We start from the raw sequence: 18,861 nt of genomic DNA on the forward strand, positions 1-18,861 counted from the left end.
GATAATGAGGCTATATGGTTCATAGTATCAAAAGCTGTCCCCTCAGGCCAGTGTATTATTAGTGGAAATGTATGAATTCCAGTGCTGTTAACATACTGTATGTGGTTAGAATGAAAGGGGAGAATCACACGATGGGTTCATATTTAATGGCCAAATGGAACGTTTCAGCTTCACGTACTTCAGTAAGGGCTTTCAGCAGCATATGTTTTCAGTAACATCTGGCGTAGGAGCATTTTAGGTGAGCTTTCCGTTAGTTTATTTGCACAGCGATAAAACCCAGACACAAAGCAATTAAAAAGCAGTGACAAATTAAATATGCTGATTCAAAACAGAAAGGAGAGGTGTAAATTGCTCATTTGTGCATGTGTGACAGAAAGCCCCACGCAGCTCATAAAAAGCATCTCACCTCGAAATAAAAGATAAAGCAAGATGGCATCTTTATGTTCATCTTAATGACATCGAGAAACATTAGGAGGAATTCTCCCCACACGAGACAGGATAACAGAAAGCAAATGGAGCAGAACGTGACGGAAAGCAGTTGTTTTAGCAATATATGGAGGCACGCTGATTTTCCTTGTAGTCATCCAGGCTGCCAATTCATATTGTCCTACTCAGGAAAGTTTCAAAAATTGTCAGGTAAGCTGACTGATAGCATCTCGGAGTGCAGCGTCACTTGCTGTTGTAGAGGAAACGTAGGAGGCAGCACAAACCCTTGTGTCAGCTGTGATGTTTTGCTCCTCATAAGCAGGTCTCCAGTACATCAAGGCGTCCCGTGCCAGCGCCCACCCCCCACCCTGCTGCATTGTGGGTGTTCTGTAAAGTCCTGCGGGTAAAGCCGAGCAGAGAAAGGAAGCATGTTTCCTTCTGTCAAACCTCAAAACCATCTATTGGCTACAGCTGTTTCTACACGTAGGCTGCATCTGTTAGCAGCGAGAGCAGGAGCAGAGCAGGGAAAAGGTGGTTACGTACATGCATGCGTGTATGTGCGTGTGTCTTTGTCATGTGTAAGAGAGAGGGGTGGTTTCCACGTGTCTGTCATTACCAGGAAATGAGCCTGTGAGAAAAAGCATTTCAGTCACACAAGCAAACCTCAGCCTTTAACATTTACATGTAAAAGCAGTTTAGCATAGCTGAGAGGCCAAAGGTCAAAAAGCAGGAAATGGAGAGAACTACTGTAAATGTCTGCGTGTGTGTGTGTGTGTGTGTGTGTGTGTGTGTGTGTATGCAGGGTAAGTTTTGAGTGTGTGTGTGTCTGTGCAAGCAACCGCAGAGTGGTCCTGTGGATGTGTCTGCCCATACGTGTGTGTGTGTGTGTATTGCTTCCTATTAAATCACACACACAAGTTCACATGTCACCTTATGTGCATGTGTTTCGTTGTGTATTTGTAGGTGTTTATGGGTTTCTCTCTGTCCACCCAGCAGTGATCCAGTGAGTGTCTCCATGCATATTCAGCAAATGCACACTGACTGAAGTGTCACCTTGTGCGTGAGCTGTGTTAAGCCTTTTAGGGCAAGTCTTAAGTCCTCATACAGTATGCAAACTGTAAGTCAGGGTGAAGTCTGTGAGGTGCCCGAGTGCTTGCAAAGCTGTTTTAATGGTGTTTTTACATCACTGAGTGCAGATTCTTTCATTGCATTTTATTTGAGATGGAGCTAATTGAACACAGATGAGAAGGCGGGTTCATAATGAGAAGAATGATTTGGTGGTATGTGCCCACCTTTCTGAAATGAGCAGGATGTGTGAAAAGCAGATATTGCTTACTGGTACACAGTGCCAGGAATATACAGTATAAATACTTTTTATTTCCACAGTGAAAGACAGAATTAAGGAGAAAGAAACCCATAAGCTCACCCAACATTTGCCCAAGTTTGTGCTTTTCGTGTATTAACATTACATTGGAGTCACACAGCTAAGCGCCTGATTTTATACAAAATAACAAACGATTCCCAGGTGATCGTTGACGGAGCCAGTAGGATGTTTAAGATCACTTTCCGTTGTCCTGAAAGTATTTACAGAATCCTCAGACTCTTTTAACCACTTAAAACATTCTGTCTCCTGCACAGTAACAAAGATTTTAAGCCGTTCCTGAGTTGGGCCCCTTTTTGCTGTTCATACAATGTGTACTAAAATTTAAACTTTTAGCATTTCAGTTCTCTCAAATATTAATATTTCTCTCCTATATTTAATTCAAAACACTGCATTCATAATTTGATTGTGTTTTACAAAAACAGCAAAGACATATGTCATCTCCAGCTATCTGAAATAGGAGAGAAACTTTGGGAAACAGGTTTTTTTTGTCTTCAAATGGACAATGCTTTTTTTTTTTCATTCAGTTGGTTCGAAGAAGCTTTTACAGCAGAGCAGCAGTAAATGTGGGTTTTTCAAACATCTCCAACATGTGTTAAGCTCTGTGGATTGAATGTAATGCTAATACATGAGAGGCACCCAACACGTCCATGTTATATTGTGTTACAGATGCTGTCGTGTAATACCGTACTCTACATTTTCCAAGGCTTAACATGGTGTCATAATTTAACACACCGTCTCCGAAAGCCGCAGCAGTCCTGTCTGGTTGATCATGTGTTCTGTCATAAATTCATCACTGCAGCATCACAAGGTGGAAGCCATAAATAATGCACTATTTCTCAAAATCCTCTGTGTAATAAAACAGGCAAAAAGGCCGATGTTTAGTGTGTTGCAAGATACGTATATGATACTAGTTTATCAAGTGTACGAGTAAAAATCAGGACCTCGTACATAAATAATGAGCTACAATGAGTCACAGCTGCACTGAAGCATTGTTGAGATCAGGCTGAACAAAAGGGAGAGATAAAAAGCAAAATGAGCCTCGTGATTTTAGATTTAAATTTATCATTCTTATAACACACAGTGTGTGTGTGTGTGTGTGTGTGTGTGTGTGTGTGTGTGTGTGTGTGTGTGTGTGTGTGTGTGGCATGACCGCACTAGGCCTGCCTGGCGTGGCCTGTTTTATTTCTTTTTTATTGACCTAGAATTTTACTGAACAAGCGAGGTAATTAAAACCGATCAAGGATTTGCTTTGAAGTCTACGTCTTATCCGTGTCCTGGTCTGAAGTCTCAAGTGTGGCCACATATGGCATGTGTGTGCATAGCCGCATATTTTGCACGCATGTAGAATTCAGATGTGTTAACAGCAGATGGATGGGTCAGCCTCAGTGTGAGACTGAGAGGAAAAGGCAACAGGGAGGGATTTGGCTCTTTTAGCAGCCCACTGTGACTCGATTGGAGAGACTGGAGTAAAAGCCTGAATGGAGCTTCTGTGCAGGCTACGCCCCGACCCCTTCTCACTGCCTCTCACACTGGCAGCCACGTCTCTTTTGGGAAAGACAGGGGCAGGCGGGGGGCGGATGAGGGACGAAGACAGAAAGCAGGATAAAAGACGGAGAAGAGGGGAGAAGAGCAAAGAGGAAGAGGCAGATGGGAGAGTAGAGGAGAAAGGGAGAAAGGCGCAGTTAGAGGGAGCAGGAGAGGAGGGAGTGTGCACTGCTATCCTTGTGGGTGTAAATATTTGCTGTTCTGCTTGTCAGGGTAGCATTTACCGGGACGGGTTGACTCCTGGTCCTTTAGTGGAATACTGATGAGGCCATGGGCACTGGGGAGCAGGGAGGGACTGTGTGTGTGTGTGTGTGTGTGTGTGTGTGTAAAAAGAGAAGGGAATAAAGACGAATTCAAGGAAGCAGAAGGATGAGAAATCTGGGCAAGAAGGAGTCAGAACGTGTGCAGAGAGCAGCTGTGGAGTGTTCCCCAGCAGTGCCCACCCTGGCCCCTTTTTTGTTTTTCCAGAAGTCACTCGGGCTGGCTGCCCCGAGGGCCGGCCCTCTGCCACGTATGAAGCGACATACAAACAAACAACAGACTAATCAGAGGGGCAAGACCTTCATTCGGCTTCGGCTGACTGGATGACCCAGTTCAACTTTGTTCGGCAGACTTGTAATGTGTTCACTTGGATTTGTCTGTGTGTGTTCAGGACTCTGACTAATCTGAATCTGCTGCCAATAGAGCCCATGACTCTTCTGTAATTTTCTGGAGGCAGCAGAACGCTGCGGTCTGCGCTGTCGCATGTCTTTAAGCATCCTCTCCACTTCAGAACCGGAGCACATGCTGAAGCAACCAGCACGTTGTAGAGCAATAATTAGCAGAGAAGAAGTTTGTCATTTACTTACTTAGAAGTTCTCAGTGGTACTTTGATGAACTGTTCACTAATCCATTACTTATCTTTGATATAGTACTGTAATAACCATGTACAAGCATGAAAATAAATGAAAACCCCTGTTATGCAAGCGTGGGCGTAGCAGCCAACAAGCAATACTTAATGCGAGTTCTCAGCATGGTGGACACATGTCTTTGACCAATTGGTTTTCTGTTAAAGGTCATTGAATTAATGTCCACCATGTCACACCATCACAGAGCACATTGACTCCCCGCTAATCTTCATTGAGAGCTTACATTAGCATGCGGCCACATTAGCATGTCCAAGGCTGGTCCCTCGCAGACGTTATCCAGATGAATCTAGATAGTCTGCTCCTCTTACACTGTTGGCCCTGAAAAGCGGCTCAGCAGGTAGGTCAGCGGGTATCGAGTTTGCTAATGGATTCTCTTTCTCGCTCTCGATGCTCTGCCAGGTACTTCCCCATGGGCCACCCGGTGTCAGTGCATCTCTACTTCCAGTCAGACCAGTTCCAGGGCTACCTGGTCAAGCACCACGCCACCAATCTGGCAACTAGCAAGCTGGAGACCATGGAGACCTGGGTGGCACCCAAGAAGACCTTCAAGCTAACGACTCCTCCCAGCAGCACATTCAGCAGGTTGCAGTTCGCAGAGGTGAGTCAGCAGATCGGCTCGCGTTCGGTTTTAATTTTCATTTAAGTCACTTGTTTGGCATGAGCCACAAAACAATCAGTCAGCCATTGCCAGTGTCAGGAAATGAGTTCCATTAAAACCCTAAGCACCTCATAGTTTGTCCTATGTGATGCATATAATTAGAGGTGAGATATACAGCTCATTGCCATGGTGACCTTATATTCACTGTTATGGCGACCTTGCCAAGACTCATAGCAGCGCATCTCCACACAATTAAACTGGTGCCTGTAATGGCCTTGTAAAATGTAAATTGATTGAATTCATCCAAGTTTATAGGGATGAGCGCTTCATGTGCTGCTTATTTGTTGTTTCCTAATAGAACTTCTTCTCACCTTCACACTGGAATGCCTCCCTTGATTGTCTTGTTATGTTAATCTGTGTTTCTGTTTACCACAACACACAGCTCGGCTTTGATGTGACAGCCGCACAGCGTCATTTCAAAAAGGACAAAATTAACCGAGTGAATATAAATTGACCTTTTTCTCTGGTTAATCCTGCACACCTTTGTGGGAGGCACAAATGTCAACAGACCTTTGAATGAATGTGCTTTGTTTGTGCCTGTGGACCACACTCTTACACCTGAACACACCTTGACCCCGGGTGACCTCTACCAGCTGTCACAGAGCGAACTCAAAGGGATCCAGACTTCCAGTGGTCCCTCTTTCTAAGCCTGTTTGTGTGTCTGGCCTATGAAACCGTGAGTGACAGGGAAGTGATGTGAGCTGTGGCTTTTATCTGGATGCTCAGCCAGAGAAAGCATTCACTGTCTGGCAGTGTGCAGCGGCTGACAGTCAGTCAGTTTGTCCATCTGTCATTCAAAACGAGAGCAGAAAGAGCTTAAATAAGACTTTTTGTCAGCTTAGCAGATATGACCCATTATACTAAAGCTATACGCTGGAGTTTGCTAGATAAACCATATGGTTGGCTTAACAATGTGTTCCCTGTCCTCCTTTAGCTATAAAGGAAGACAGATATGTCTTTCTTTTCACTCCTCTACCGCCGCCTCCCAGCTGCCTTTATAGGCCTTTTTACTGCATGATTTAGTGTAAGGCCACTTACAGCCCACACTGTTAAAATTAGTATTTCACCTCAACTCAGACTTGACATTGAGAGGTGTATTACCCTTAGTTGGACAAATCTTATACAGTAGAATGACTGACTTTGCCTGATGATTTAGTCCTCGTTCTACCAAAATGTACATACATACAGTACATATAGAGGAATTCATTATGATGTAAGTACAATAAGAATTTGTCTTGACAGTTCAAAAAAATTAACATGATGTACCTCCATTATGAGTTACAGCACTATCAGATTGGATACTGTGAGGTGTTTCTTTAATTTTGTCCACTCTTTGTATTTATAGATAAAAATGTACACAAAAAGTAATAAACTGTGTATCATCCCAGGGGACAGATCCAGTCCCTGAGACGACCTCATAAGGCCCCCACGTTTCATACTTATTGCCTCCGCCAAGGAGGTTACATGTTCAGTCAGGTTTGTTTGTTTGTTGGTTGGTTGGTTTGTTTGTCTGTTTCTCAGCAAGATTACAGAAAAACCACTGGCCCGATTTTCATTAAACCTGGTAGAAGGGTGTAACATGGGTCAAGGAAGAACCCACTGTGGATGAGAATCACAGGGAGCATTTTTCACTTCAGTTATCCCTCCGTGAGGGGGCATTGGGCCTCGCTGCAATAAAAGCCGTACAGATTAAAATCCAGCGAATGTTCAATGGTGACAAAATAAAGCCAGTTGTAGAAATGATGATGACTCCGTATCACAATCCACATTCATGGGTAGCAGTAATTCTCTGGGGAAGCCTACACGTGTGCCGCTCAAACTTCATACAGACAGCAGTTGTTATGGAGCTCTCGGGAACAGTGGTTTGATGGGAGAACTGATACAACTGTGACATCACCTCACTTTTTCACCACCACATCACCACAAGGCTTTTTTCTCAAACTACGGCATAGCTATGGAAAAGTAATTTCTGCTTCCCACAAATGTTGCAGTGTGCAAAATATTTCCAATTTTTTTTTTGGACATAATTCATACAGTTTTGTAAATATATCCAGACGTGTGTAGTGGTTGTGCTTGCATGACAGATGCAGATATGCAGATTTGCATATCATCAAAGAGTGGACTATTGGCAGTAGTCTGTGCTCTCCTTTTCTATCCAGTTTTGATTCCCCTCAGCCTTTTGTTTCGGCATTTTCATTTAATTTACTATGAAACCTGCAAAATCTGAGCCCAAAAATTGGGATTTTATTGTAATATATATCAAGCTGACCCTCCACCCTACTGTAAACATGATGCACCTGACACCTAAATGTCTTAATCTACATCTAAAGACAGATTCAGGAGAGGTGTGTAGGACGTAGCAGACCACAGACAAACATGCTAAGTGGTTATCGAATTTCCGTTAACCGCTGTAACAAATAAACATTTTGGGAAATGCAGTTATTTGCTTTCGTGCCTGGGGTTAGATGTAAAGACAAAACCACTTTCAAGTCTCTACTGTAAATATGAAGCTACTGCCAGCAGCAGTTAGCTTAGCATAGGAGACAGGAGGAAACTATCTAACTTGGATCTTTCTGAAGAAACAGTTCCAGTATGCAACCTCCCATAAAACAACAGGTTGTCTTCCTTTTCCTGTTTATCACTGGCTAAACAAACAAGATATAACGTGTTCATTTGTGAGTGTCATTAGGTCGATGTTCTCATTTAAGTCATTTAAGTCCGTTTTGATGCATCACATTACTCTTACCTGCATCTTTACAACAGAAAATGTCCTGTTCTCTTACTCGCACACTCTGTTCTCCACCCTTCCATCCTCATACGTCGCTCCAGAGTGTATCTTTATTAGCAAGCAGCCAGCCATCTTGCTCATAGTCCCTCAGTAGCGTAAACAGCGTCTCAGGGGAGTCCTCTGGTACTGCTGGTGAGCACCTGTGTTTGATTACCCACACAAAGAGTGCCACTAATAAGCCTCTGAATGGAGCCTCGAGGGACATCCGTGCCCTATGGTTTTAAGCAGGGCCAGATGCAGACTGGGACTGTCCATGCTGCTACCTGATCAGATTGACCTGTCTTTTTAATAGACGTGTTAGAGTGTGGGCGCTGGCAAGATAGAGACGGGGAGAAAGGTCTGCAGGGTTAGCAGGTCAGAAGGAAGAAATTGAATAGAGGTGATTTATGAGATGGGGGTGTTTTATGTGATGGGATTGAGCAGAGGATCAAACATGTAATGCGGGTAATCGACATGATGAGGCATATGTGGAGAAAAGTATAATGTACAATATTGTATAATATACGTCATTAGGTGTGAGTTTCTCCCTCTGTTTGTTGTTAGCAATGATTGTTGGTAATTGGTGGTTATGAATGGAAAGTCTGAATAATTGGCTTGAGTGGAAAGTGTGAGTAAACAGGCCAGTAGACAGACTGGAGCACATGAAAAAAGGCGGCTAGAGGTCATGGTGAGGTTGCCAGATCAGCATTAATTCCAAAAAGGCGTGTTCCTCTAAGTATGGCTATAAGTGAAAGAAGGTCATAAGCCTGCGACTTGGTGAGGGGTCATCAGGCTTGATTGGCTATTGGTCTTAAGCTAAAGCTTATTGGGTAGAAGCAGCAAGGGGCAGGTTGAGTGTGGAGGTCAGCGTAAGCTATAGGCTGAGGCTGAAATGGGCCAGAAGTTAATCCCTGTTTGACCCACTTTCACACTGGAGGAAAGAATTTCTTGCTGCTGGTGGCTTCGTCTGTTACCTGCAGATACACTGCACCTTGAGCCGAATCACTGAGAGAGTGACGTTACAGGAAAAAGTAATTGCAACATTTCAATTGCTAAACTTTGTGAATTAAGTTTAATGTTTCAGCAAACTTTGAGCTGATGTGGAGACAACAACACATATTTGCGTGGGCATAGGGACCTCCAGCTGTCTGCAGAAAAATACAATAGGTCAATATATGTCTCACTTTTTTTTTTTTTAGGATAAACTGCCTTCTTCTGCTCACTATTTCAGTGGTAACCAGGGTAGGCATTGAGCTTTGGTCACAAGGCATACAGCCAGTCAACAAGTTGCATGTGCACTTTATTAATCTGTATGTACAGGGAGTGCCGTGTGTGTGTGTGTGTGTGTGTGTGTGTGTGTGTGTGTTGGTACTGAGAAAAGCCTGTGGAGTAAAGCTGCCCACTCATCTGGCCTCACATGGCTCAAAAACATGCAACTTGGGCTGTTGTGCATAATTTACATCGCAATACGGCCAAGAAGCAGAAGCAAGTTCCGGGTGGGGGGAGGAGGCGGGGGTCCCCTCCTACCCAACATGAACACTGTCAGAAACTCTCTCTCACAGCTCTAACTTTAGTCGGCCTCCTGCATGCGCTCTCCCACTGGATTACAGTGAGATTCCTTTGTCAATACTCCTTTCATTTCTCTCTGCGGCAGAGAACGAGCGTGCTGCCAATCAATTGGGGATGTAGCGTGTGCCAGAGAGTCAGCCTTGAATAAAGTAATGAGCTACAGAGGTGCCAGACAAGAGAGTTGATTAGTAATTTAAAGAGAAAAGAAGTGAGGTCCAAGGTGCAGAAATGGCAGAGGTCAGTCCAATAATGGAGATGAAAGTGAGGTGTCTTTCACGGATGGCCCAGACACACACACACACACACACACACACACACACGCACACACAGTCTCATTTGTGCAAGGAATGTCTATTTATACTGTACATCGCAATCACAGTTCTCAAAGGATGTAAGACAGAGTCAGTTCCAGTCAGCCATTGATCGTTCAGCAGGGTGAGGCTGTGTTAATCAGCTACCATTGTGAGGATGAGCGCTTCCTAAAGCCACCATGCTTCTCATATTTCTGCTAACACCCCATACATATTTCTGTGTGTGTGTGTGTGTGTGCGCAGGAGCATGTGTTACCTCTCTCTATCATCCCATCTCCCCCATCAATCTCCATCGCTCTCTCATTTTGCATACCACACACTTTTGCAGTCTCTGCGATCCTGCACAGATCACACCTCTTCAGTTACAGCCTTGACCGCCATGAAGACATTAAAGGCAATTAGCTGCACTTCTGTAGTCTTCCTGTTCGTGTAATTTGTTCTTTCTATTCTTTTTTGGCTCTATTTCATTGCAGTTGAGCGACAGAATCCGTCTTCGAATTTAACCCATAAATCTCAGTTTAATCAAACAAACAAACCTGCAAACATGTGTATTCAAACTGTTAATTATGTAAGCTTACAGGACGTAATAATCTTAAATTGGCTCATTGTTCCGCTGGCAGTCCTCCAGTGTGCGGCAGGCTGGCAGCTAGTCCTGTGTTCTGCAGCCAGAGGCACTGTATGTCTCATAATTCACCAAAGATATATTTGACTTTGGTATTATCTGTTACATTTTTACATTCAGTTTCTCAAAATTGCTGCAGAGAATGCAGCCTTCTCAGCCTTTGTTGAAGCGCTAAAACCTTATTATTATGGAGGTTTCCTCCTTTTTTCCCTGTCAAAAGACTGGTCGCTGTGTCTGCATATAATGTCAGTATGTATAGTGTCTTCCTCTGTTTGGATTTTTCCCATTTGTGTCAGTTTGTAATCTCCCCCCCTGTAGTTTCTGGTTAAGTTAAACACTGCTCAGGCTGGATACTGCTGTTCATTGCCTTCCCTTTCTATCTGTCTGAAATGTGCAAACAGGGATGCATTTGATCCTCACCCCAAGGGGATATGGTCGGGGTCTAGTCGTGCGCCTTCCTCAGCCTGTCTCTCATATTCTTTGCCAAAGACATGCTCAGGCATACAGTAGCAGCGACTGCGTACAAATGGACTCAAACACGCAGGCCGAAACAATCAGGCTTGTCAGCTTCTGCATATTGTAACGTTATATAATGGCTGTGTGGAGGGCTGTGCCGGAGTGTGGTGCTGTTTGATGAAAAATGCATGCTGAAGATTATTTCCCACGATAATTCACTGCAGATATTGGTTATCTTCATAGCATGGTCATGGTCAAATAGTGATGCATGCACACAGTGTGTTGCTTATTTATGATCTCTGCACTCTACATGCAGTTGCAGGAGTGAATTTCTGTACCCTCATGTTTTGTGCTTTTGGTTGTTGCGTCTCTCCTTGTCTTTCTTCTTACCTCATTCTGTCACTCAATCTTGTTTTCCTGTTTCCACTCCCTTTCATTCCCTTATCCTCCCTCTTCCGCTGTCAGATTGGCACAGAGTGGGATGCCAAAGAGCGTATGTTCCGAAACTTCGGCGGCCTGATGGGCCCGATGGACGAGACAGTGGGCATGCAGAAGTGGAGTAAGGGTCCTAACGTCACCGTCACAGTCGTGTGGATCGACCCCACCAACGTCATCGCCGCCACCTATGACATTCTGATCGACGCCAGCGCCGAGTTCACCCACTACCGCCCGCCGCTCAACCAGCCTCTGCGGCCTGGCGTGTGGAGCGTTCGCATCCTGCACCACTGGAGCCCCGTGGCTGAGATGCGCTTCCTTGTTGCCCCGCTGGCCTACAATAAGCACCAGCCCATACGACAAGGTGAGAGAGAGATTCCTCTATGATGGTCATGAGGCTTATTTATAACTAGCACTTGTTTCCACTTCATCATAACACAAAATGACTATTGATTGTGCTATTTGTACAAAAGGCCTATCGAGACATATTGCACCGATGTGCTGTTCTCCAACAAGATAATCATTCATCAAAAAAGTACTTAAGGTGTTACTCTAAATGCCAAACTTCTCACTACATGTCTCGATGTGGTGGAAGTCCCGCACTGCTCGGGTAAAATAAGAGCTACACAGTGCAATCAAATACAGCAGCCCGGCAATAAATCCTGTGTGTGTGAAGTTTATAGCACCACCACACTTTGTTGTGGTGTTCACAGAGGAGTTGGTTGGTAATTTCTGAGGTTTTATTTTGTCATTTTTGTATCATTATACTGTCAAGTGTAACCAGCGGTGGAAAATAACTACATGCATTTACTTCAGTGTTGTGCATAAGTCAGTTTTTGTGCCACTTGTGGTTTGTTGAGCATTTCCACTGCTGCTTTTGTTGAAAATAGCTTCTAAAACATGAGCGAGACGAAGCAACACTGTCAGAAAATATATAATTAGCTCAACCTCGACCAGCTACAACAGTAAGTGCTGCTACACATTAACGCACCATTAATAACCGTCCAGTAACATAATATATAAAACAGTGTTACTTGAATATTTCCATTTGATGCTACATATTACTTCTGCTCCTGTGCATGTGCAGTGGTAATACTGCACTACATTTATCTGATCGTTAGAGTTGCTCAATACTTTGTCGATGAATCCACACACTGCAAAAGTCTTCATCCTCTCCGAGTCATTTTTGTCCGATTGAAATCTAAAAGTTATATTTTCTTAAAATCTGAATCTAAAGTAGAAAAAACCAATTACTGCAGTGTAATAATTTCATAGTAATAATAATATTTGTACAGTGTAATCTCGTTACTTATTGCAGTTATTATTGAGTAACTTATTGTTCTTCCACATTGCATTCACTGTGAAGTAACAATCGCGAGTTTAGGTGCTCTAAAATGTCTGCATTCACACACACACACACACACACACACACACACAAACAGAGCGTTGTATTTGCAGTGATGCCCTTTCTAATCAAGCCTGTGGGGCTCTGCAGACCCTTGTTGTTTGTCACCAAGTCACCCTTAATAACCCAGCGAGCTGCTCATACACACTAAACAGAGTGTTAAACAACAGCACACTTAGCCCTCGAAAAACAAAGACACAATTAAATCAATCAGCCAGCACGGGTAAGGGGCAAGGCTGCATTGTTCTAAACCGTAAGCAGCCACGTTGCTTTGAAAGTCACCTGAGAGTTGAGACGCTGGCTTCGGCATAATCGCGTCTTTCTCCATTTAATAATCTCATTGAGCCGCCTTAATGACGAAGAGAAACAACAAATAAAGTTACAGCTTTTGTCTTTGACCCGAGTCTCAGCGGGGCTGTGGGGGCGTCTGTTGTGCGACAGCACGAGTTAAATATTCATCTCTGATTTACGGCTGTTTAGGATCGTATTACACAATCATGTCCTGGCTTCTCTGGAGAAATTTTCCTGGTACTAATTTAACTGTGTGTCACCACAAGACATTTCTTTCTTGGCTCGTCGTCCCTGCAGTGCTGTAGCACAGTTATCCAGGAAGATTAGGAATGTCAGATAGAGTCAGCCGCTAGTTTATGAGGCACAGGCGCTGATTCATTGATGATTTGTTGGTGATTCATTGATACAAATGGGATGAACTAAACTAAATGAGAAAACTCCTCTTATTAATGTCATTCAGCCTCCAACTCAGAATGACCGTGAAGTTAAATCAGCACATCTCTAAAACAATTTCACTGCTAGATGCCACTAAATCCTACATGCTGGACCATTTAAGTATCAAAAATAAAAGGACTCATTATGCAGAATGTCTCAACATTCATATTAAATTATCATACTGTGTGTGATTATTGATGCATTCATGTGTGGCAGCATTTTACTGTTGTAACTGGTAGAGGTAGAGCTGACTTTAACTGCTTTTTAGATGTTTTGTTAGTAAAACCTTAAAAAAGCACAATATCTCTGCTAGATAATACAGTGGAGTCGGGTGTATAAAATAGAAATCCTTACAGCTAACTGTACCTCAAAATTGTACTAGTACATTTCTTGTACAGTTAATGTATTGAGTTACTTTCCACCGCTGGTTGTTGTATTAGACCACATTAGGTTTAGCAAGGTGTACCTAATAAACTGGAAACTGAGTGTACTTTGCATTTGTACGCCAGTTATGTGTAATCATTATAGAGGTCTAACCTTTTTTATGTGTTTTGTTTTGTTTTGTTTTGTTTTTTAACTGATCATACTTGAAAATCTAGGCCTGTGTTTTTCCTGTAATTGCATATTTAAAGCAAGGCTGGAACTTTTTCATTTAGAAATAACACAATCTTCCTCTCACTAATGAGGAAGATTGTGTACAGTTACATTCAAATAAGCAATTTAATGCACCCTTATTCAATTCAGTACATTCAGGTACAGCCTGTGTGGTCTGGTACGACCAATAGATTATAGTGGCTAATGTTAGCAAACTACATAGATATTACTGAAGACCTGGCATTATCGAGTCAGTTCACCGACTGTAGGACTCCTCTAACCCACTGTTAGACCCCATTTTAGCATTTAACAGATAAACATTTCAATCATTTCATCACAGCAGTAAAACATGCCAAGTTTAGTGCTCGGACGTACTGTAATTGTCACTTGTGGTCACAGTGGTCACGGTAATAATCATGCGTATGCTGGTCTTACTCTGCGTGTGTGTGTGTGCTTTCGCCTTAGCTGTTCCATCCACACATCTTTAATTTACTGCCATGCCTGGCACCAGGTTTCCCTTCTACATGCAGTGCCAGTAAAACTTTATGGCGTGGCCTTCCACCCACTCTGGCAGCAGCAGACGCATGCACGCACACACACACACACATGCACACACTACACATTTTCACACACAAACACAAAACTTTACGCAGATGCACGACTTCATAACACACTCTGGTACTGCAAAGCTAGCTGGCACAGGACGGACATCTCCTTGCCTGGTGGAGCACCTCATGTCTGACTGCATCTTTCTGTCACCAGTGCATGAAAGCGCCGATGTCTGCTCAGCCATGCTTACAAAGGATGGCTCGCGCCCCAGTTAGAGGGCCAGTGAGGAATTTACAGCTTCAGTGGTGATCAGGGTGGGGAGAGTGTTTAAAGTTGTGTCTACGATTTCTGTCCTCCTGCCGAGCTTGACCGTCATGGGAAGAAAGAATGAGGGCGCGTCTGAGTATTTGTGACCGTTTCCGAACAGTCAGCATTGCAGTGGTCTGACAGACCACATCAAGGAATGAGATTCAGGGAGTCCAGCGGTGAAAATCAATCCAAGCAAATCAGCAACCTTAAGCTGTTCAGATACTAATAAAACAAATCACGTTCTCTGCTTTGATATTTTAACATTCATGTCTCCCTTTTGCCTTTCCCCTCAACTCTCTTCCACTCCTACAATCCTCCCCTCTCTCTGTCTGACCACTGATTATCAACTCTCCACACATCATCTATTCCCCTCTCCATTCTCTCTTTCTTCCTTCCCACGTCTCTCCAGAGGATACTCTGAAGCTCCACAACGGGCCAGCGAAGAACAGCTACATGGAGCAGAGTTTCCATGGCCTCAACCCAGTGCTCAACATCCCTGTCAGCCTGGGCTACGTGGAGCAGGCGAAGAGGAACGCGGCCCTGACCGGCCCGGAGCTGGAGCGCTGGGTAGACAGCCTGGTGGGCGACTTGTGGGAGGCAGCTGACATCTGCGCTGTCGGCCCTACCGCCTGCCCCGTCATGCAGGCCTGCCCCAAGAACCGTTGGAGCTCCCTTTGCCCAGACCCCAAATCCCAAATGGGAGCACCGCGCGCAGACGGGCGCATCAGGTAGCAGCGAGGCCTCCAGCTGGACAGGAGGCCACGGCACAGGAGATTCACTGTTGATTTTTTTTTATTTATTTAAGGGGTTTGTTGCAGGTGCAGGAAGGAACAACGTTCTTCCTCTCTGTGTGTAAAAGAAAGAAACAAAAGAAGGCGTGGATTTTTTTGGGGGGGAGGTCAGTGAGGGTGTGTGGACAGAAAGCGAGGAGAATGATGTTTAAGATCCTCCCACGGGGTTCCTCCTTTTAGGGGATTATGCTGGCTTTGCTATTTCAGTTTCTCAGTGTATTTATTTTCTCTTCTCATGGCTGAGTTTTACTGTGATCAAACGTTGCAGTTTTCGAGCATTTATTTTGCTGCTGAATGAATTATGAAGTCGGCTTTTAAAGCCCTGCGCGGGGCACAGCGGTCATGCGAGCGTGGATTGTCGACACTGGTAGCAGACGAAGCTCTGCTGCAAAAAGGCCTTAGCTGGAAGACACGTATACGAGGAGGTGGCCTGGTACTGAATTTAACGTGCCTCCTTAAGTGTGTGTCACCATAAACACAATAAGATATCTGAATGTTCAGATAAGCCCGAACAGTTATTTTGATACGACTCGAATGCAGCACTATTAAAAGCAAATTTCCCCAAACTTTGAACAACAAATGTTTTAGCATTATTAAAGCCAATTACTTCAAAACTCTCGAGTCTCTGATAGTTCAGTGACTCCGTTTGTAAATCAGCGGAATAAATCAGCAACAGCAGCACAACTTCTCTCAGTTCAGTGCCTGATCAGGATGTGGAACTGTTGCGGCTGGGCGAAACATCTGCTGCAGTCACATTTGGTAAATACGGAAAAAGAGAAATGCAAATCCAGAGGCCTTCTCAGAATAATTAAACCTATTTGGATTATAATAGAAACTTAATGTAGACGTTTTAGTGTTCTGAATTCATGAATGCTTCATTTGTGGTTGTTGTACGATAGTACTTTAAGACTTAACATTCACCTAGTGTAGGTTTTACTTTTGTTTTTTTTGAATCAAACCCAGATGTTGTGACAGGCAGAGGACAAAGAGAGAATTGTTTTGTCCGTCTCGGTTTTCTTATCAACCTGCCTCAAACTTGAAACGATCTCAACCTGACCTTAAAATTCTCCTCCTTGTTTTCAGTGTTGTCTTTTTTTTTTTCTTTCACTTCTTCCAGTCATTTCAGTAACAGTGTTGTACATGATTATACATGAAGTCTGAAAAAGTGTGTGAATGGGGGGAGGGGGGGTGAGTCCATGAGTCGCTATTTATTTATAAGTTTATATTAATACTGATATTTTTAGTCAGTGACTAAATAACTGCGACGCTGCCTTGGCAGCATGATAAATATTTTTTTGTAAAGAAAGCCGCCTTTATTTACAAAGGCCAACACCCCAAACCTATACTGTACCTTTTTATGGCCCGCACCTGCGTGTTAGTCCGTGTTGTCCTGTCTGAATAGATCTTCTTGTCTCGGTTTCTTACATGGCTGTGTGCCAAGTGCATCGCGAGAAAGCCACCCTGGCCTGAGAGGTCAGCGGTCAGCTACCAAACAACCTCACCAAACAGAGAAGGTGAACAAGGACACTCTTCACAACCAAACACATCGGACGACGTCTGGACATCGAAGGAGAAACTGTGCTTTTTGGTGTTTCATGGTTCCTGTCAGTTTCAGAATGATAGTCAGTGGTAGTGATCTTCATGCTGTGACAATAATGTAAAATTTCAACTCGATATTATCTTATTTCTTGATTGCAAAATGCGTCATGTATTAGATCGGGTCTACGGCACCTTTTCAAATCTATCTACATTTGAAGTCCCCTTTCTGCCATCAAGACAATCTCTGGACAAGTTGATTGCGCGGAGGGTAGCACTGTACTGCAACACATCCTGAACAAGAGGTACGGGCGCACATTTGTTTTACTTTGAAATAAGTTTCATTTGAAGCCAATTAGGAGTTCAGTCTGCGATTGTCAACATTGTTTAGCCACCACACGAGCTAAGTGAGTGTTTTTGCACAGGCTAATTAAGAGACATTACTGCTCATTAATGTCAAGTTCACCTTGCCTCTCAGTCAGATGTGTCGATTATAATTGCTATCACTCCTTCCCTCAAATCCACACTGTTGCTGGGGATGGGTTGTAAAGGACTATTTTCGTTCCCCACCGGCCGGCTTCTGCTGCCACCTTCTCACTCACAGTGCCACCGTGCTCACAACAGTTACTTTACACAATACATATTACTATGTAAGCTCAATGACAGTTTTGGAAAAAGGTGAATTAAATAAATGTAAACTCATTGTGGAAGTCCTATTTTGTAACAAAATGATTAACAAATGAAGAAGATGTACATAGGTGTTTTGTATTGAACTATTGTTGAAAAGGTATTGTACATGTAAATACAGATGTGGTAAAATGACATTGAATTATTAAGAGTTTTTGAAGTGTCAATAACTGGGCACAAAAAGTGAATTGATGGTGTTTATTGATCAAAATACATAACCTGTTTCAGTGTTTATGGACAGCTGTGACAGCAACCTTGTCCTCTTTGCCTCTCAGAGAAAATCACATGCCAGATTGTTGTTGTTCTCGCTGGAATGTATTGTTGAGCAACCGTTGCACAAATTTCTCTGAACTGACGTTTCCCCCGTTACCTTTTTTCCGGGGAGGCTCTGTGTGCCTTAGCTGACTTTTAGAACCTTCTCTGTCCATTAAAAGAAAAACACCTTATTTTGTTATTTGTTTGGATCTTACGTGAAGAATACCATGAGTTTGTCGAGTGATTCACTGGTACTGCAACACCAAAAAAGATGTCTGCTGTTGTATATATCATCAGGCCTTCTGTCTTTATCAGCTTTTATTTTTATTTCTTCCCTTTGGGGGATTTGTTTTGTTGTACTTGACTGGCTTGTTTTACTTTTCTCTGACTGCTTTTTGGAAATAAAATTCTATGGAAAAACAGCTCATGTGGTAATATAGTTGTGTGCGTGTTGTGCTTGATAACAAAGCATTAAGCCTGCTGAAGCATCTTTCCACCATTACTCTGGTGCTGCTTATTAAATGCACGTTGCTTTGCAAATATAGCCGCAGTCCATTTAACTGGGTAATATAATGCCTTTAATATGGTATATTTTTATTCACTCACAGGGATCATTAAACTTTAATTTTATTTTTATCATTTTAATGTCAGGGATATTCATATAAAGTGTTAGTGGAGGGACATTAAGTTTGTTTCAGCTCCTTATGTGTCTCAAAATACCAGACGGGCTCAGCAAAACGACTGGAAGGATGTCTTCTATTCAAGCTTCACAAAGGATCAAATAACTAATAACTGTGACAGCGGATGCTCATAGTTTCAAACCCACAGAGATTTATCACCTGACTCTGCAGTTTCCCTCAACTTTAAGGAGCATTTTACTATCTTCCAGCTCATTGCTTTGGTTTTACAGCCTGCAACTTCACCGTAC

At 43.3% G+C, this 18,861-nt stretch overlaps 1 protein-coding gene across 1 annotated transcript in view; it reads left to right on the forward strand.

Annotated features, from left to right (window-relative positions):
• xylt1 (xylosyltransferase I) overlaps positions 1-18,355 on the forward strand; it is a 75,358-nt gene extending 57,003 nt beyond the window's left edge. Inside the window, exons 9-11 of the mRNA XM_076728664.1 lie at positions 4,663-4,861; positions 11,112-11,445; positions 15,074-18,355. Coding sequence (XP_076584779.1) covers positions 4,663-4,861; positions 11,112-11,445; positions 15,074-15,396 — 856 coding nt within the window. The 3' untranslated portion in view covers positions 15,397-18,355. The remainder of the gene's footprint in view (positions 1-4,662; positions 4,862-11,111; positions 11,446-15,073) is intronic.
• Positions 18,356-18,861: the final 506 nt, after the last annotated feature.

Source organism: Chaetodon auriga, chromosome 4 (genome assembly GCF_051107435.1).
Source record: "Chaetodon auriga isolate fChaAug3 chromosome 4, fChaAug3.hap1, whole genome shotgun sequence".
Classification (NCBI taxonomy): Eukaryota; Metazoa; Chordata; class Actinopteri; order Chaetodontiformes; family Chaetodontidae; genus Chaetodon; species Chaetodon auriga.